Below are 18,791 nucleotides of genomic sequence, written 5' to 3'. Positions count from 1 at the left end.
TGCCTCCCGCATACGTGATGAAGCGGGCGGCCGGGCTGGGCTCCGCCGGCAGCAGCCGTGAGCCGTGAGCCCGGGCGCCTCCGCACTGCAGCCCCCTCCCACCGGCGCGGGGGGCGGCGCGGGGACGCGGCTGCTGCGGAGCGAGCGCTCCAGCTCCGGCGGCAGCGAGCGGCCGCGGCACCGGCGCCATGCTGAACAACCTGACCGACTGCGAGGACGGCGACGGCGGCGCAAGCCAAGGTGAGGCACCGGCACCGGCGACCGGGACAGCGGGGCAGCCCCGGGGCGGCCGCTCCCGCCGGGCCGAGGGCCGGGGCTCGGCGCTGGCGGGGGGCAGAAGCGGCGCAAAGCCGGGGGCCGGGGGCTGGGGGTGCCCCGCCGCGGGGCGGGCGGGCGGCACAGGCACCGACACCGGCCGCGACGGCAGCTCGCGGCCCCGCGGGGCTGCGGCGGGCGGTGCGGGGATGCTCCCGCTCCCGGCGCCTCCGCGCAGCCCCGGCCGCACTCCCGCCGCTGCGGCAGCCTTGGGAAGCGGTGGCGCGGCCGAGCCGTGCGGGGCTCGCCGGGGAGCCTCCTCCCGGGCGGGGGCAGCTTGCTGAGCTCCGGGCGATCCTGCCGGGCCGGTCCCGCCGCCTCCTGGACAGCCCCTGCCGGCCGCCGCACCGGTCCTGTTCCTACCTGCCCGGGACCCTCGCAGGGATCCCCGCGCCCCACTGCCGCCCCCCGCCCCTGCCTCCTGCACCTCCGCTGCAGCCCCCCCAGCCCTCCCTTCTGCCACCCCCATATCCGGCTGCCGCCCCCCCATCCCTCCCTATCGCCTCTCTCACCCCCGCTGCCGCCCCCCCATTTTTCCCTGCTGCCGCACCCCCATCTCCGGCAGCCGCCTCCCCATCCCGGGCAGCCGGCCCCCTCTCCCTTCCCCGCTCCCGCCTCCCCGTCCCTGTCGCCCCCCCCACGCACCCACCGCCCCCCGGGGCCGTCGCCGCTGTCCGCGGTGCTGAAGTGGCCGCCCGGGCCCTGAGCCGGGGCCGGCAGGAGCCGTTCGGCCCGGGGACGAGCCCAGCCGAGCCGAACCGAGCCCAGTCATGCTGACCCGAGCCCTGTCGTGCGGAGCTGGTCCAGTCCAGCCCGTGCCGTGCCGCACCGTGCCCCGTCCCGCTGCAGCCCTGGCGCAGCCCCGGCTCAGGGCCACTGCCCGCCGGGGGCGAGGGGCCACTCGGCCCTCCAGCAGCCCCGTCACTGCTGTCGCTTCGGCCTGAACCCCCTGGGCATCCGGCATCGCCGAGCTGTGTGAGGGTCCCCGCTCTCCCCGGGGCCACGTCCATCCCCAGGTAGCTCAGGCCCTGGTCTTGCGTGTGTTCCTGTTGGGCACAGGGATAGGCTGGAGCCAGGGGGATGCAGTGTGTGCCCAGAAGGACTTGCACTGCCTCTCTGACCCTCACAGACCCCACCAAGTGCCCCTCCCAGGTCCCCTCTTGGGGTCTGCCAAAGCCCCAGTCGGGAGGACAGGGTTGGCTCTGGCAGTGGCTGTGGGGGTCCCAGCTGCCCACAGTGGGGCTTTGGGCACAGCCACAGCCAGGCTCTGCATGTTCCTCTGCTCTGCCGACCCCAGGCTGTTTATTTGCTTGTTTATTTGCGGCTCCACTCAAGGTCAGGGCTGGCAGGAACCTTCTGGGGGCACCTTGTCAGACTGGGGTTGCCGCACTGGCCCCCAGCCGTGCCCTTCCCTGGGCTCTTGCCCTCCCCTTGCCCTCTGCAGCACCAGGGTTTCTCCTCCACTCACTGTTTTCCATTGTGGCAGTGCCGGCGGCGTGGCAGCAGGCAGTTCTGCTCTCCTGGTGTCTGGCAGGAGGGATGGACTCAGTGCCACTACAGATGGACCAGGCAGACTGTCCCTGGAGCTGAGCCTGGCGAGATGGTGCCCTATGGGATGGCGGTTGAAGGGCTGGAGGAAGCAGGAGTGTGGAGGGATTGGGAGAGCAGGGATTGTCTGTAAGAAGGGGCTCAGCAGAGCCCCCCACACCCATGACAAGGGCAGTTGTTGTGGGGAGTTGAGTTGTGTCCCCCGTGCCAAGGGTCATGCTGAACTCCCAGCACGAGGTCTGTCTGCGGGGACAATGGACACAACCTGGGGGGGGGCAGAGCTGTTGCATGCCAGCAGGCCCCCTCCACATGTCCTGGCTGCTCCAGTGCTGGATGTCCAGCAATTTGCCGAGACCAGCACAGCCGCTGAAGCCCTGGGTGCCACTTAAGCCATTTTTATCAGAAAGGCCAGCAATGTCCTCGCTCAGGTCCTGCTCGGGACAGCCTGTGCGAGCCACATGACCAGGGCTGGAAGGGCTCCAGCCCCAGCAGCCCGACAATGGCCGGACTGGTGCAGACCCTCTGGGGAGTTGATGGGAGTGGGGAGCAGGAGCCTGCAGTGTCCAGGCTGGCAGCTCACTCTGCTCTGGTTGGGGTGGGTGTGCAGCCCCACCACAGGTTGCCATGACGGTGCCCAGCCCAGGGGCAGTGGGATGACCGAGGAGGGCAGACCCAGGGCCAGGAGCTTTGCTGGAACTTGTGTCCAACGGCCATTTCCAAGGGAGGACTTGGGCTGTCGGAGAATCTGGGAAGCTGTTTAAATGCAGCCAGCCAAAGCGCCTGTGCTGGAAATCCTGCGCTGCAGGGCCGGCTGATCAAAGGGAGGATAATCCCAGGTTTAGGAAGGAAGAGGATAGGTCTGAAGTAGCAGTTGGTCCAATTTGGGTCAGGCAGTGAAGGAATCCAGCCCAAAAGGCCACTCAGTGTGCTTCCTGGCTGGAGGGGCAAAGTGCAGCCCTAGGGCAGAGGGAGCATCCCACCCTCACACTGCACTCTCCCACCCTCCCCCACCCCTTGCCCCCCCACTGCGCTGCAGCCGGAGCTGGCACTGCCATGACGCTGCCAGCACGAGCCAGCACTGCTCTGGCCACCAGTGGTCTCTGCCTCAGTGGGGCTGCAGGGGCTGCATGGCCTCTTTGAGGGTCACCCTCCCCAGGGCAGCTGTCAGACACCCTTGTGCAGGGGAGAAGGAAGCCCGGGTGGGTGCAGAGATGCCACCACCATAAGGCCCCTTGGCCATCCCCATCTGCCTTAGCTGCCCCGGGCCGGCAGCCCCGGGCCAGGCAGTGGCTGTTCAGTCAAGTCCCCTTGATAGCTGGGAGTGACAGAACAGCAGCGTGGCCTCCCTGGCCAGCAGCTCCTGCAAAACGGCAGCAGCTGGGGACATCAGCCAGGGCCACGTGCTCGCCCATGTGCTCTCCGGGCTGCTGGGGTCACCCTGGGGTGCCCCTTGCTGCAGGCAGAGCCCCGGGAGTCAAGGTGTCCTGTGACAAAAGTCAAGGTGTCCTGTGTGCCTCCAGGGGAGCCCCGAGGCGTCTCCAGTGCCGTGAGCAGCCGTCGCTCTGCTGCTGCCCCTGGGGCTGGGGGACCGGGGCGGGGGGCTGGCACAGGGGGTTTCGGAGCTGTCAGCAGCCCCGTGCAGGAGCACAGACGGAGGCGCAAGGGGGTGTGGGGCCGGGGCTGTCCCTGCCACGTCCCTCCTCACCCAGTGCTCCTCCTGGCCAGTGCCGCAGCCCCGGCGCCCGATGTCCCTGGCTGGGGCTCACCGTGTTCTGGGTACTGCGGAGGGGACGGGCCGGCCGCGGTCGGACAGGAGCAGGCAGCAGCAGCCCCGGCAGCAGCCCTGGTTAATTAGCCAGTGGGGGGTGGCTGCTGGGGCTCCCCCAGCCAGTGCTTGGTGCCCTGCGCCGTGTAAAGCGATTAGGGAGGATTTGGGATAAGGGACATGACGCTTCCCAACCCAATTTAGGGCTAAGTAAAAAGCCATTAGAAGATCAAATTGTGACTTCTGCCCGAGCACTGCCCTGGGGGGCTCCGGGAGTGCAGTGATGGTCCCTCGGCGCCGGGGCCCCGGGCTGCCGGTGTCGGCTCTGGGCTGCCCTGGGCAGGCAGATTGGTGGAAACCCTGCCGCGAGAGGGGCTGCGTGGTGCCCACGGCGGGGCTGCGGGTTCCTGCCAGCGATCCCGCCGCCAGCCCTTCCAGCCGCCGCAGCAAATTAAAAGGCCGATTCATGTTGAATGATCCCTGGGGAGGGGGGCGGCTGAGCGCCGGGATCGAAGCCTGGCACGGCTCGGCTCACTCCGTCTCTCCTGGCTGGGCTGCTGCCCTCGATGCTGCCAGCCCCGTCCAGCGCTCCCGTCCCGCTGCTGCTCGGCCCCGGCTGCCCTGGGGCAGCGGGGCACGGCCAGGCCCGCGGGCGCTGGGGCGGCTGGCAGTGTCCCACGTGTCCCCGGGGCCGGGAGGCAGCAGCCCCTTGGTGCCGCCGGCCAGGGCTGGCCGTGGCGGTGGCAGGTTGAGGACGAGTGCAGTGCCCCTTGCCTGTCCTTCCCGCCCTGCCTGCTCCTGCCTGCCCTGCCTGCCCCTGCCTGCCCTGCCTGCCCCTGCCTGCAGACCACGGGTCTGTGGCAGCTGCCGGGAAGAGGCTGCACCAGCCCCGCTGCGGCAAAATGGTCTCCGTCAGGAGCAGGAGCGGGAGCGCTTTGTCACCTGGGACCCCGCGTCCTGGTGCTTAACTCCTTCCAGCCTGCGGGGCCGGGGCGAGGCGGGAGGCCGGGGGTCCCCCCGAGCCGTGCTGCATTCTCATTCCCACCGGCACGGGGCCTCTCCCGGTGCCGGTCCTCCCAGCGGCACCACCAGGAGAGGGGCTCCTGAGCCCCAGGCCGGCCCTGGCAAGCCTGGGTGATGCCAGGCACGGGCCGCGGTCCCGGCGCAAGGGGCGGTGGCCAGCGGTGGGGGTGGAGGGAATCCGAGTTGTGGGTGCTGTTGTGGTGACGTGGGTTGGAGCGTGGGCACCCCAGGGTGCTGCTGGCGCCTGTCGTGTGGAGCCGGGCAGTGCCAGTCCCGCGGGGTCGCGGTGGGTGGGCTGGGGTCGGGGGTAGGGCCGCGCCATCCGTCGGGTGCCAGCGGGCCAGGGCGCGGGTGCCATGTGGGGCCAGAGTCCGGCTGCCTGCGCCGTTACATAAGAGCGGGAGCCGAGGCGGCCGTGGCTCGCCGTTGCCATGGAAACCTGCACGGTGATGTCGTCGGCTGGGTACCAGGCGGCGAGGCGAGGCCCCCGCGGGCTCTGCTCCCCCGGAGGGGTCCCAGAGCCTTGTCAGGCTGCAAGCACGTCCCCCTGCCAGGCTGCCCGTGCCCCCTGGCTGCCACCCAGCCCCACTCGGTCCCGAGGAGGAGGTGGGCTCCAGCCACCCCTGGTCCTATGTCCTTGTGTCCCCACACTGGGGATGGCCCCAGCATTAGCCTGGATGTTGTCCTGTTGGCATGGTGGATGTCTCACGTCAGTACAGTCCCCGGAGCTGCTGTGGGTGGGCGAGAGCTGTGGTGAGCGGGTGGGTGCCAGCCCACACTGTTGCTGTTACCTAATGAGCATTCAAACTTTATACCAAACCTGGAGCAAGGAGCACACTGGGTCCGTGTTGAGACTCTCTGTGGGGGATATGGGGCAGGTCATGTGCCAGTGGTGCAGCCTGGGGTGCTGGGTGTGTGTCCAAGAGGACTCTGGAGTGAGGCTGGCAGGACCCATGGGCTGGAGTGTCTCAGGGCCACTGCCATGGCCATTCCTGTGCAGAAGGAACCTGTGGGCTGTGCCCTGGGATGTGGCTGGGCCCTTAGGGACACTGCTGCCCTGCTGCCTCACACTGGAGGAGCTCAGGGATGGCAGGAGGTGGGGGCCAGCCCACGGGTTGGTGTCACCTGTGGCACTTGGGGTTTCACCTCCTGGTCAGCCAGGAGCGCCGCGTCTGCCGGGGAATTGCAGATGGTGAATCACTGCTGCACACTGGCTCCCAGGATCATGAACATGAGTCAACTGGCAGGAGGCTGGCTCTCTTCAAAGGACCAGGCTGCTCTAAACAGTTGTAGGGTCTGTCTTGGGGCTGCCACCGTGAGTGGGTGGCTGCACTGTCCCTGTATTGTCCTTCTGCCCCCAGGTGCTCATGGGCTCCATGTTGAAGTATGGGGGAGAGGACATCTCTTGCCCTGGCCGCAGGGTGTGGAGCTGGTCTGTGACCCTGCTCACGCAGGCAGCCTGCCCAGTGGTGCGGCAGCCACTGGCAGTGCAACTGCTCTGGCTGCGGGGCCATGGTGGTGGGACGGGTGTGTGGCAGGGAGCCCTTCTCTCCATGCCCAGGACTGGGGACCAGCCTGCCTGCCCACATTTCCCTCTGCCATGAGGACCATCATGTACCCAGCCATTTGCCCAGCACTGTGTCCTTTGGCTCCTGGTCCCTGTGTCCCGGCTCCTCTCCGCTTTGGGCCTTTACTCAGGGCTGTGCCTCTCCGGCAGCGCCGTCCTCACTGCTGCTCCATTTCCAGCCTGATTTATTTCTGCTGCTCTGCAGCTCAGCTGTTTTCCTCACTATTAAGCCAACTCTGTTTCTTCTGCACTAGGTCATTAATACAGTGAGTGGCAGTGGCCCCATCTTGGCAGCTCTGTGGGTCCTGCACTGCTGTGGGTGGCTCTGCTGCCCCGGGCACCAACTGCCCTTGGTGGCGGCACTGCCGGACACCTTCCTGCCCTGTGGCCCCCCCTCCTGTGGTGCGTGTCTGGGCGCAGGACCGGACACCTGGCCACACGCCTCACTTCCAGGCACTGTGCCGGGACCATCCCCTCTGCTCTGGTGCTGAGCAGCCAGCCGGATCCTGTCCCTGCCGACACAGTGCTGTGGGCAGCCCCGGCGTGCTCACCCACGGGCACCTGGTGCCATGAATTATTGCTTCCAGCTGTCCCGCCGGAGGGTTCCCCCTGGATCCAGTCCTCCTGCCTCAGTGTGTGGATGCGCTCCGGCGGGTCTGCGTGTCAGCACAGCTGGGCAGGGCAGCACGTGGCTCCTGGGGACAGCGGCCCGTGCCCGCGTGTGGTGTGGGAGGGGATGCTGGAGGTTGGGACGCCGGGGCTGCCATTGCCTGTGCCGGGACTGGGTGCCAACATGGTGCCCGCAGCTCTGTCAGCCCTCCTGTGGGAGCTGTGGGCGGCTGTGACCTCTCGCAGCAGTGACCTTGTATGGTGGAGGTTCTCCTGATGTGGGCAGGGGCAGGGGCTGCCTGACTGACCCAGTGGTGTCTCTGCAGGCGATGGCAATCCCAAGGAGAGCAGCCCCTTCATCAACAGCACGGACCTGGAGAAGGGCAAAGAGTACGATGGCAAGAACATGGCACTTTTCGAGGTAGGGCAGGCACTGGGGCAGGGAGGATGCTGGGGAGGGGGCCAAGCTGGGCAGCTGTCCTGCAGCACCCTGACCTGCACTCTGGCACTGGGACATGCCCAGTGCAGGGTGGGCATGTGGGGTGGCTTTTGGTGAGGTCTCTGGGTCCTGGGGCTGGCTGGGGTGCCTAGGAACTGTCCTCACAGCTCGGGGCTCTGTTCTCCACAGGAGGAGATGGACACCAGTCCCATGGTCTCGTCCCTGCTGAGCGGGCTGGCCAACTACACCAACCTGCCACAGGGCAGCCGGGAGCACGAGGAGGCTGAGAACAATGACGGGGGCAAGAAGAAGCCGGTGCAGGTGAGGACTGAGGAGGGACACAGCCTCTTCCCCAGCCCCTGCCTGTGCAGTGCTGGGCCACAGGCTGCCCTGGGGGCAGAGGGTCCCTTGGCCTTGATCAGGGGGTGGTTTCACCTGGGATCCCTGGCTGCTTTGCAGGAGGAGCAGGACCCTTTGCTCCTCTGCCAGCCAGGCCCGTGAGCCCTGATGGCTGTCGTTCCCTCGACAGGCCCCGCGGATGGGCACCTTCATGGGCGTCTACCTGCCCTGCCTCCAGAACATCTTTGGAGTCATCCTCTTCCTGCGCCTCACCTGGGTGGTGGGGATCGCCGGCATCATGGAGTCCTTCTGCATGGTCTTCCTTTGCTGCTCCTGCGTGAGTTTCAGAGCCAGATGTGCCGCCGTTGGCCCCGCCTGGGATCTGGTGGTCACCAGTCTTTCTGACTGGGCTGTGGAGAGGTGCAATATCTGCCAGCCCACCTTGCCCTGCCCTGCCCCTGCCCCTGCTCTAGCTCTCGCCCCACTTAGAGCAAGGAGAAGCCTTCAGCTACCCAGAGGAATCAGCAGTGGATCAGTGCTCAAGCAGTGACCTAGATCGTAGCTGCCATGCAGGGGGATGTGCTGGGGGTCCCCTGCCCTGGCTGTGCTGCAGTGAGCCATCCTGCCAGGACAGTCACCCCAGAGCAGAGGCTGAGTGGGCTGGCCTTGGGCAGTGTCCTGTGCAGCCTGAGGTCCCCCGTGGCACTGCCTGTCCCTCCAAGGGGTTCGGCCCCTGCAGCTGCGCTGCCGGCCAGCAGCCCTGACTGCCCATCTACCCACATGTCTGTCCATCCATCCTCCCTGGGCAGCCCCACCCTGTGGCACATCTCATCGTGGCCCCGGGGAGCCCCATGTCCCCTCACAGCCCCAGCTCTCCCTTCCACTCCCCTGTCCCTCGGCCCAGCTCTGCCGGGTGCCCACACCGTGTTTCGTCCCGCAGACGATGCTGACGGCCATTTCCATGAGCGCGATCGCCACCAACGGCGTGGTGCCAGGTACAGCCAAGCCCGTGTCCGTGCGTGTGCCGTGCGCGCGGGGAGCTGCTCCCTTTCGGGTCGGGTGCCTGCAGGGACTTCTCCCAGAGAGCATCCCCCGGGAGCACCAGCCGCTCCCCAGCCTCCTGCCACCAGCCCGCGCGGGATCCCCACTGCCCGGGGGGAGCGCAGCGCTGGAGCCGCCACCCGTCCCCAGAGCCGCGAGGTGCAGATGGCAGCGAGAGCCGCCAGCCGCGGCTCCTCCCTCCGCCAGACTGGCGAGGCCGGGGGGAGCCGGGAGACACGCGGCGGGAGGATGGGAGCCGGGCGTGCTGGGTGCCATGGGCTGGGCGGCGGGGTGGTGTCTCCCGCCGTCGGACACAGGGACGCTGCGGTGTGTGGGCTCTGTCCCTCCCGGGAGGCACCGCTGGGTCCTTCCAGCGGGTGCCCTGGATGCCTCCCCCAGAGCACGCCCAGCCCTGCAGATCCCTGGGGAGCCGGGAGCTGCGCCGGGCTGGGCACGGCACTGACAGCCCAGCGCAGGGTGTAATTAAAGCTATTTATCATCCTGCTGCCGCAGCGGGACCATCGATCCCGGCAGCCCAGCTCTAAGAGCTCCTCTGGGAGGACGGAGCAGGGCCTGGCCCAGGTCTCTGGGGATCCAGTTCCTGTCTGGTGTCCAGGGGACACATGTCCCTTTGGCCATCCCTTTGCACCTGGCAGCTGGGCTCCTGGGAAATGACTCTGGCAGTGTGATCACTCCTACTGCTCTGGGGCCCTGGGGACTGCATCCTGCTCAGTGCTGGAGCCGGGCCCAGGGCTGCCCTGGCTCCAGTCTGCCCTGGCTCCAGTCTGCCCTCTGGGATACCTGACAGGGCTGGGGGTGCCACTGGGGTCTGGCTGGGACCGACTTTTGCTCTCTCTGGCAGCGGGTGGCTCGTACTACATGATTTCACGCTCCCTGGGACCTGAGTTTGGAGGGGCCGTGGGGCTCTGCTTTTACCTGGGGACCACCTTTGCCGGCGCCATGTATATCCTGGGCACCATCGAAATCCTGCTGGTAGGTGCCTGGTCCTTGCCCCACACAGTGCCAAGGGCTGAGCTCCTGGCAGGGTGGCTCTGCCCTTGCCTGCACATGGTGCCCAGTCCTCATGGCACATCAGGGTATGGAGGCTTTGCAAGGGGGCCGAGGGACCCTTCCCCAGGGTCCCCCCTGCAGGCTGTTAGCTGGGCAGTGACACCACGACTCTCTCCCAGGCCTACATTTTCCCAGCCATGGCCATCTTCAAGGCAGAGGACGCTAGTGGGGAGGCGGCCGCGATGCTCAACAACATGCGTGTGTACGGCACCTGTGTGCTGACCTGCATGGCCACCGTCGTGTTCGTGGGAGTCAAGTACGTCAACAAGTTTGCCCTGGTCTTCCTGGGCTGTGTCATCCTCTCCATCCTTGCCATCTATGCTGGTGTCATCAAATCAGCCTTCGACCCGCCAAGCTTCCCGTGAGTATGGGGTCCCACAGAGCTGCAGTGGGGCCGGGGCACGCGGGCGCACGGCTGAGTGCCTGTGTCCCCCCAGGATCTGCCTCCTGGGCAACAGGACCCTCTCGCGCCACGGCTTCGACCTCTGCACCAAGACTGTGGTGGAGGGGAACGAGACAGTGGGTTCCAAGCTCTGGGAGCTCTTCTGCACCTCCCGCTTCCTGAACGCCACCTGCGATGAGTACTTCACCATGAACAATGTCACCGAGATCGAGGGCATCCCCGGTGCTGCCAGTGGCCTCATCCAAGGTGAACATGGCATGGGGACATGGGCATGGGGGCATGAGGATGGAAGCACGGAGGAGGAGGCACAGGACAAGCCTGGGGGAGCTGTGGTGGGGTGGTGGCCGTACCTGCTGGGCATCTCTGCTGGCAGGGCTGGTGGAGGGGTCTGTGCTGTTTTTGTGAGGGTGTGAGAGTGACCACTGTGCCATGCCAAGTGTCGTGTGGGTGGGCAGTGCTGGGTCCAGGTAGGGGCACATGTGGGTGATGGCTGCTGGTGGCTGCTCTGCCCTGGGGCACAGTGAGCTGTGCCCACACCACGCCAGGCAGTGGGACAAACTCCTGCTCTGGGTGACAGAGCAGGGCGCTGCAGCCACCCGCGCAGTCTGTGTCAGCCAGCAGAGTGGCTCTGAATGATGCCCAAAGGCTGGGGAGGAATAAATCGTCCCTCTCCCTCCTCTTGGCCTTTGGAAAGGCTGTTATTGATCTGAGGTTTTGCGAAAAGCGATCGCCCCTTGGGGGCACTTTGCTGCTGCGGCCACAGCCGGGCTGGGAGAGTGGCCAGGGCTGCAGAAAGAGTCTGAATTTGCTGGGAGGAGCTACTTCTGACCTGTTTTTTCTGGAGATGCTGGTACATCTGCCAGGTGCTCACGTGTGGTAGTGGGTGGCAGAGGCCAATGCTCCGTGCCACACTCAGAGGATGTCTGCAGACCCCCACACCAGAGGAGTTGTCGGGACTCAGGAGTGCTGTAGAGCCATGAGCAGGATCAGTCCTTCCTGCTGGGTCTGCTTCAGCCATCCTGCCGTGGTGGCCTGTGTGGATACAGGCGCGGGAGCTCAGACTTGGCCAAATGTGTGGTGCTTGGGGCTGTGACTGTCACTGTGGTTGGTGGAGCGCAGTCGTTGGGTGGCCGGGAGCCTCTCGATGGCATCCCACGCTGAGGTCTTGAGGGGCAGATAAGGTCTCCCTGGCTGCTGGGTACAGCCTGCTCCTGCTGGGGACAGTGCTGTCAAGGAGGGGGCGTGGACTCCCACCCACCCAGCCGGCCTCTGTCAGGGCAGCAGGCAGCAAATGCTCCCACATCAAGGGCAGCGGGGCAGAGCCAGCCCCCTGCTCTGGGGTGGCTGGTGGCGAGGGTGACCAGGCTGGCAGCATCTTGGGGAGGGTGGCACTGTGTGGCCCTGGCAGAGGTGGCAGAGGCTCACTGTGCCCTAAGCAAGGGGTCTCCCTGCAGGGAGAAACATGCATTTCTGTGAGGACAAGATAGGCAGGTTCAGTGGGGGCTGCCAGCCCTATCTGTCACCTGAAAGCAGCCAGGGAGGGAGGGCTCAGGGCCCCTTTGCCCCTCTCAGCAGCCCCCCAGCAGTGCTGTGCCAAGGGCAGTTGCCTCTGCCAACGTGCCCAGTGCTGGCTGCTCTCCACTGCTCCAGTTTCTCCCCTCGATCTGTGGCCAAGGCAGCACACGGAGGGACGCTAAGCCTGTTACATCAGCCCTGCACTCGTAATCCCATCAAAAACATTATCAAGTTACTTTGACACGATCCACTTCCCTTAAACCTGTGTTGATCAGCATTAATTATATTACCCTCTTAATTATTTGCTACTGCAATCCTGTGTCATCTGCTCCGGTATCTTGTGAGGGTGCTGCCAGCGGCATCACGACCTGCTCTGGTTGCCCACCTGTGCTGCCAGGCCTTGTCCCTCGGCTGCTGGATGCCCGTGGCCCCAGCTGCTGACTGTGCCAACCACTCAGCAAGGCCTGGGAGAGGGAGATGGTACTGGACACCCCCCGGCTCTGTCTCTGCAGGGTGGGCGGTGCTGTGCTGGATGTGGGGGATTGTGGGCATTTCCTTACGCCGGTCTCCCGCCTCCTCACAGAGAACCTCTGGAGCTCGTACCTGACCAAGGGCGTGATCGTGGAGAAGCGGGGGCTGTCCTCGGTGAGCCCCCCCGACACCCCGGTGGACATGGACCAGCCCTACGTCTTCAGCGACATGACCTCCTACTTCACCCTGCTCGTCGGCATCTACTTCCCCTCGGTCACAGGTGGGAGCCGCGCCCGGCGCCGCTCCACGCCGGGGGCACGGGCGGGCACACGGGGCGCCGTGGGGCACACGTGGCGCCGGTCGCGCCCCGCGGAGCCCCGCGTGTGCCGCCCCCGCGGTGGGTGCGGCGGTGGCGGCGGCGTCGCGGGGGCGAGTGGGGCCGCCACCGCCTCCCACGCACCGCCCGCGCTCCAGATCTGACGGTGCCGCGCTGACGTCCCGCCGCTCCGGTATTTTTAGCTCCCCGGGGGCGGAGGAGCCCCACCGCCCCAGTCCCGCAGGGGAGCCGAGCGGGGCGCAGCCGCCGGGGCCCCTCTGGAGCTCCCCTGGGGCCAGAGCCGGCGGGACCACGCCGGGCTGCCCCGGGCGTGGCGGGCGCTGGAGGGTCCGGCGCTGCGGGGTCCCCGGCTGCCTCTCTGCCTCCGCTGCCTGCCCTCCCGCTGCCCAGTCACCGGCAGGTCCGGGTTTCTGCGGAGCACGTGTCCTCGGTGTCGCGGGCTGTGGGGTCCTGCCCTGCCTCCTGCTGTGGCTGGAGCACGGGTCATCCCTCGGGCCGTGCCAGACCCGTGTCCGGCCGTGTCCCGGCGTGACCTCCTGCCCTCCCAGGGCAGCGTCGGGGCTGGACGCTGTCCGTGCCCCTGCTGCAGTCACCGTCCCTGCTTGAGCTAATTAAGGGCTGATGAGACAAGGCACTTGAGAGCTTTTGAGCCTAATCCTTGAGTGGCCTCAGACTGTGGTTTGGGGTGGGGCGAGGAAGTGCTGGGGGGATCAGAGTAGCAGGCTGGCGGTCCCAAGCCACAGGGCTCATGCAGTACTTGGCATGAGCCATGCTGCCGTCTGAGATGGCTGTGGGCTGTAGCTCTGCTCCCCCTGTCACCATCTCCTCTTTCCCCAGGCATCATGGCTGGCTCCAACCGCTCTGGAGACCTGCGGGATGCCCAGAAGTCCATCCCCACGGGCACCATCCTGGCCATCGCCACCACCTCTGCCGTCTGTATCCTTCAGGGCTTGAGGCTGGGCTGTGGGGCTGAGAGTGGGTGGGCTGGCTCTGTGGGGCTGGGGCGGGGTCTCGGTGCCACACTGGGCAGGTGGGCAGGCAGGCAGGCAGGACTCCACACCCTCCTGGTTCTCCTTGACCGCCTGGCAGATATCAGCTCCGTTGTCCTCTTCGGAGCGTGCATCGAGGGGGTCGTCCTGCGTGACAAGTGAGTGTCCTGGGGCCATGGGGGGCATGAGGGGAGGCTGGCAGCCCCCAGGAACGGGCTGGGGCAGGGGCAGCCCTGGGGGCAGGTGGGGATGTGGGGGAAGCTGCAACTAGGGCACACTGGGCAGACACAGTGGCACTGGAGGGTTTGTGGGTGTCTCGAGCTGGGACTCGATCTTGTAATAGGCACTGGGGGCTTGTGTGTGCCCTGCCCCCCCACATTTTGCTGCATTCCTCCTGCTCTGGAGCTGCAGGCAGCCGCTTGTTTGTCAACAGCCAGGGCTGCCCGTGCTCGTGCTCCTGCCTATCTGGGGCAGCCCCGCTCGCCTCACGCTGCAGGTGACACTTCTGGGTCGCCAGCACCAACACAAACATGATCCAACTGCATGCAGCGTCATCAGCCTCCTCTGGCAAAGGGACAGGGAGTCCTGTTCCACACCTCCCCTTGTCCCTTGCGGGGATGGGGGCAGGGCCCCGGTGACTTCAGACCCCGCTCCCTTGCTTGCCCCTCATGGGGGGTGGCCCTTCCTGGGTCCTGTCACATCTTCTCAAGGTGGTGTCGTTGCGGGGGGCTGGGTTGTGCTGCTGTGGTGCTGGTGCTTTCAGGGCTCAGTCACGGGACAGAGCCACAGGTGATGCTGGTGCCCCGCAGGTTTGGTGAGGCTGTCAACGGGAACCTGGTGGTTGGCACCCTGGCATGGCCGTCCCCGTGGGTCATTGTCATCGGCTCCTTCTTCTCCACCTGTGGGGCTGGGCTGCAGAGCCTCACGGGAGCCCCCCGCCTCCTGCAAGCCATCTCCAGGGATGGGATCGTGCCCTTCCTCAGGGTAGGTGTCCCCCAGATCCAGTGCTGCCCACCCTGAGCGCCCGCCGTGGCCGTGGCTCCCACTAGCATGAGGGACCAGTGGCCACCCACTACCTTGGCTGCCAGAGCAGCCCCACTGCCCTCCCCTCGTCCCGCTGGCACCGGCGTGTCGGTGGGCGGCCGTGGTGGCTCCGGCTGCCGTGTCAGTGGGAGGAGAGTGCCGGGAAAGGTCAGGATCCCCTCCCCCACGCTGCTGTGCCGCTTCATATTTTATCTGCTCTCTGAAGACGCGTTCCCACAACCTCATCTCTCCAAATCCAACCCGACAGCTCCCCCCAGGGAAGAGCGGGCTAATTTTATCCTCCCTCCTTCGCCCTGCCAGCCCCAGCCTGAGCTCTCGCTCGCGCCGCCCGCACCCTCTAATGCATCCGGACACGCGCCCCCGGCCCCCTCCGCATCCCCACAGCCACAGGAGGGGCCGCTCTCCCCTGGCAGAGTGTCCAGCCCAGACATGGGGTGCCCGACTCTGCTCTGGCTGTGGCTGAGCTGAGGCTCATCCCTGATGGGGGTCCCAGGGGGACAGGGGCTGTGCTGGGTGCGGGGAGGACCACGCAGACTGGGAACGGGGCTGTACTGTCAGCAGGAGTCAGTCCTGCCAGCACTGGGACTGCTGCCCTGGCATGATCCAGCTTGGGATGTGTGCCAGTTCATGGCACCCAGTGCTCCCAGTCCCTGCTCCTGCCAGGGATGGGTGTATGGAAGGGTTCAGTATCATGCTGAGGACCCATGCCCAGGGCTGCAGGGTGCTGCAGTGCCCTGACACGGCCCTCTCCCCCTGCTTCCAGGTCTTCGGCCACGGCAAAGCCAACGGGGAGCCGACATGGGCCCTGCTGCTAACGGCCTGCATCTGCGAGATCGGGATCCTGATCGCCTCCCTGGACGAGGTGGCTCCCATCCTCTCCATGTAGGCAGCGTGCTGTCCCACCCGCACCTTCTCAAGCAGCGGGTGTCGTGTGCGGGTCTCTGCTCCTCAGGGTGGGGGGACACACCTGCTGCCTTGGCCCCAGTCTGGGAAGAGGGGGTCCTGCAGAGACTCCAGGGTCCTCTTCTTGGCCAGCATTGGGGACTGCCTGCTCCGCGGCCCTGCTCCCCTGTCCATCAGCGGGGCCTGCTCTGGCATTGACCACCCTGGGACTGGGAGGTGCCGAGGGCCCAGCTGCGACTCCAGTCCCTCACAGTGTACCCACTCAGCCCCATCTCTCTCCTGCAGGTTCTTCCTCATGTGCTACATGTTCGTCAACCTGGCGTGTGCTGTGCAGACGCTGCTGCGGACGCCCAACTGGCGGCCCCGCTTCCGCTACTACCACTGGTGAGCTGGGGCGGGATGAGGTGGGACCTCCCAGGACACCCCGGACCAGGGACCCCATGGCACCCTGACAGTGCTGTGCTCCCTGCAGGACCCTGTCCTTCCTGGGCATGAGCCTCTGCCTGGCACTGATGTTCATCTGCTCCTGGTACTACGCGCTGGTGGCCATGCTGATCGCCGGCCTCATCTACAAATACATCGAGTACCGCGGGTAAGGGTGGCCATGGCGCCACAGACTCTGGACAGCCCCTCGGCGTGGGCTGCTCAGCTCCCTTGGGCTGCTCGTCCTGGGATGCTCCACGGTGCCAGGGTGGTTCTCTGTGGCTGGAGCTGTGACCATCCCTTATGTGCTGCTGGTTCCCGCAGGGCGGAGAAGGAGTGGGGCGATGGGATCCGGGGGCTGTCCCTGAGTGCAGCCCGCTATGCCCTGCTGCGGCTGGAGGAAGGGCCCCCGCACACCAAGAACTGGAGGTGAGACTGGGCAGGGGATGGCGATCTGGGGGTACTGGAGCAGGGACTGACTGGGAGTGGGCACTGACTGCAGGACTCTCCTTCCAGGCCGCAGCTGCTGGTCCTGGTCCGCGGGGATCAGGAGCAGAACGTGGTGCACCCACAGCTCCTGTCCTTCACGTCGCAGCTCAAGGCTGGGAAGGGCCTCACCATTGTGGCCTCTGTGCTGGAGGGGACCTTCCTGGACAACCACCCACAGGCGCAGAGGGCGGAGGAGGTGAGAGCTGCCTGCAACAGGACGGGCACTGCCAGCAGCAGGTGCCCATGGTCCCCAGGTGCCCAGGGTCGTTCCTGCCCCATGACCAGGACTGGTGGCCCCAGATGGCCCAGAGAGCCTTGGAGCAGCACTGGGCAGGGCCTGGAGACTCAATGCTTCACTAATGCTCGGAGCACTGCAGGGATCTCCAGACCCCTCTCTCCCACCAAGAAACCAGAGACACTGGCACCAGCCAGACACTGGTCCCAGTCTTGGCCAGCTGCTGCAGGGCTTGGCACAGCATGGCACAGCACAGCATGGTGCCTGACCAGGGTCTGCTGTGCTGCTGGGCTGAGCAGACCCCGCATCCTCAACTGTCCCCATGGTCTCTGTGGTCCTGGTGCCAGGCAGGGTGGGAGACGGGAGCGTTTCCCTGCCAGAGCGAGAGCCCTCCCCACCCCCCACACCCGCCGGGCGGCACATTAATGAGATTAAGCCCTCGGAAGCAAACAGTTTCTCTCCCATGCAGACATGTTATAATTTCTCTGAGTAAATAACTCTAATTGCTGCTCCACCGCCCGTCAGAGCCCTGGCACAGGGACACCCTCAGCTCTGCACGGCACAGAGCCGTGTGCCAGCTCTGTGTACCACTGGGCATTACCCCCCTGGCCCGGAGCCACTGGCCTGCCATGGGGCACGGAGACCTGGGCACCCTGTGGGGACCTGCACCCCACAGCCTGCACCCTGCACCCCACAGCCTGCACTCTGCACCCTACAGTCTGCACCCTATACCTCACACTCTGCGCCCTGCACCCCACACTCTGTGCCCTGTACCCCTACAACCTGCACCCTCTACCCCACACCCCCCGACCTGGCCAGGGTGCCACTGTTGGTGCTGGTGGCTGCTGTGCCTGTGCCCTGTGCCCATTCCTGAGGTCTCTGACTTCCCTCTCCCTCACAGTCCATCCGGCGCCTGATGGAAGCGGAGAAGGTGAAGGGCTTTTGCCAGGTGGTGATCTCCTCCAACCTGCGGGATGGCATGTCCCACCTCATCCAGTCCAGTGGTCTGGGGGGCCTGCAGCACAACACGGTGCTGGTGGGCTGGCCCCGCAGCTGGCGCCAGAAGGAGGACCACCAGACCTGGAGGAATTTCATCGGTAGGCACCGCGGAGGGAAGCGCTGATGGGCTGGGGGGCTCCGAACCGCCCTGGCTGACGTGGCCCTTCCCCTCCCAGAGCTGGTGCGAGAGACCACGGCTGGGCACCTGGCCTTGCTGGTGGCCAAGAATGTTGCCATGTTCCCGGGCAACCAGGAGCGGTTCTCAGAGGGCCACATTGATGTCTGGTGGATTGTCCACGATGGGGGGATGCTGATGCTGCTGCCCTTCCTCCTACGGCAGCACAAGGTAGGCTGGGCCCTGCAGAGCAGGGCAGGGGCTGGGGCAGGGGCTGGGGCCGGTGCTGTCCCAGTCAAGCCGTGCCCATGACTCCTCCCTCCCTCATAGGTCTGGCGTAAGTGCAAGATGCGCATCTTCACGGTGGCACAGATGGATGACAACAGCATCCAGATGAAGAAGGACCTCACCACGTTCCTGTACCACCTGCGCATCACCGCAGAGGTGGAGGTGGTGGAGATGGTGAGTGCTGGCATAGGGTGCGTGCTGCAGTGAGGGATGCTGTGCATGGGAGAGCCAAACAGACCCTGCCACGGGGGGATATGGCACTAAGGGACACACACACACCCCATGGGAACACGCCACTCCACAGTGGGACACAGAACCGTGGGAGGGCACAGCACCACAGGGACATGCTGGGCTGTGCTGGGAGCAGTCAGTGCAGCTCACCCTGCCCCACATTTCTCCTGTTACCCCCACAGCATGAGAGTGACATCTCTGCCTACACCTATGAGAAGACACTGGTGATGGAGCAGCGTTCCCAGATCCTCAAGCAAATGCACCTCACCAAGAATGAGCGTGAGCGGGAGGTGAGGCTGCAGGACAGGCTGGGTGGGCTGAGACCCCTGTGGTGGCTGTACTGCTGACTGAGCTGCCCTGCCAGGCAGTGGGGCTGTAGGCTGCCCAGCCAAGCCTTCTTCTGCCCCACTCCCCTGGCTGATCCTGTCCTCCACAGATCCAGAGCATCACGGATGAGTCCCGTGGCTCCATCCGGCGCAAGAACCCGGCCAACACCCGCCTGCGCCTGAACGTCCCTGAGGAGCAGGCTGGCGATGGCGAGGAGAAGCCGGAGGAGGAGGTGAGGGGCTGCACTGAGACAGAGTCAGGCAGGCAGCTGGCCCCAGTCCCTGCCCATCATCCCCCTCTCCTTT

At 66.1% G+C, this 18,791-nt stretch overlaps 1 protein-coding gene across 3 annotated transcripts in view; it reads left to right on the top strand.

Moving 5' to 3' along the window:
- Window positions 1-18,791, top strand: part of SLC12A5 (solute carrier family 12 member 5) — a 31,771-nt gene that overhangs the window by 6,505 nt on the left and 6,475 nt on the right. For 2 of the 3 annotated variants that reach the window (XM_064673733.1, XM_064673732.1), the window contains exons 1-22: window positions 23-240; window positions 7,154-7,248; window positions 7,456-7,587; window positions 7,796-7,942; window positions 8,546-8,600; window positions 9,509-9,639; window positions 9,837-10,078; window positions 10,155-10,366; window positions 12,219-12,386; window positions 13,281-13,379; window positions 13,533-13,590; window positions 14,242-14,416; window positions 15,240-15,358; window positions 15,665-15,763; window positions 15,852-15,971; window positions 16,127-16,231; window positions 16,319-16,487; window positions 17,428-17,623; window positions 17,702-17,871; window positions 17,971-18,102; window positions 18,342-18,449; window positions 18,596-18,718. In XM_064673733.1, coding sequence (XP_064529803.1) covers window positions 189-240; window positions 7,154-7,248; window positions 7,456-7,587; window positions 7,796-7,942; window positions 8,546-8,600; window positions 9,509-9,639; window positions 9,837-10,078; window positions 10,155-10,366; window positions 12,219-12,386; window positions 13,281-13,379; window positions 13,533-13,590; window positions 14,242-14,416; window positions 15,240-15,358; window positions 15,665-15,763; window positions 15,852-15,971; window positions 16,127-16,231; window positions 16,319-16,487; window positions 17,428-17,623; window positions 17,702-17,871; window positions 17,971-18,102; window positions 18,342-18,449; window positions 18,596-18,718 — 2,907 coding nt within the window. In that variant the 5' untranslated portion in view covers window positions 23-188. Of the gene's footprint in view, window positions 1-22; window positions 241-7,153; window positions 7,249-7,455; window positions 7,588-7,795; window positions 7,943-8,545; window positions 8,601-9,508; window positions 9,640-9,836; window positions 10,079-10,154; window positions 10,367-12,218; window positions 12,387-13,280; window positions 13,380-13,532; window positions 13,591-14,241; window positions 14,417-15,239; window positions 15,359-15,664; window positions 15,764-15,851; window positions 15,972-16,126; window positions 16,232-16,318; window positions 16,488-17,427; window positions 17,624-17,701; window positions 17,872-17,970; window positions 18,103-18,341; window positions 18,450-18,595; window positions 18,719-18,791 lie in introns of those variants that run through there. The other variant, XM_064673735.1, reaches the window with a different exon arrangement.

This window comes from Pseudopipra pipra, chromosome 17 (assembly GCF_036250125.1).
Source record: "Pseudopipra pipra isolate bDixPip1 chromosome 17, bDixPip1.hap1, whole genome shotgun sequence".
NCBI classification, from domain to species: domain Eukaryota; kingdom Metazoa; phylum Chordata; class Aves; order Passeriformes; family Pipridae; genus Pseudopipra; species Pseudopipra pipra.
This window is presented reverse-complemented; position numbering and strand designations above follow the sequence as displayed.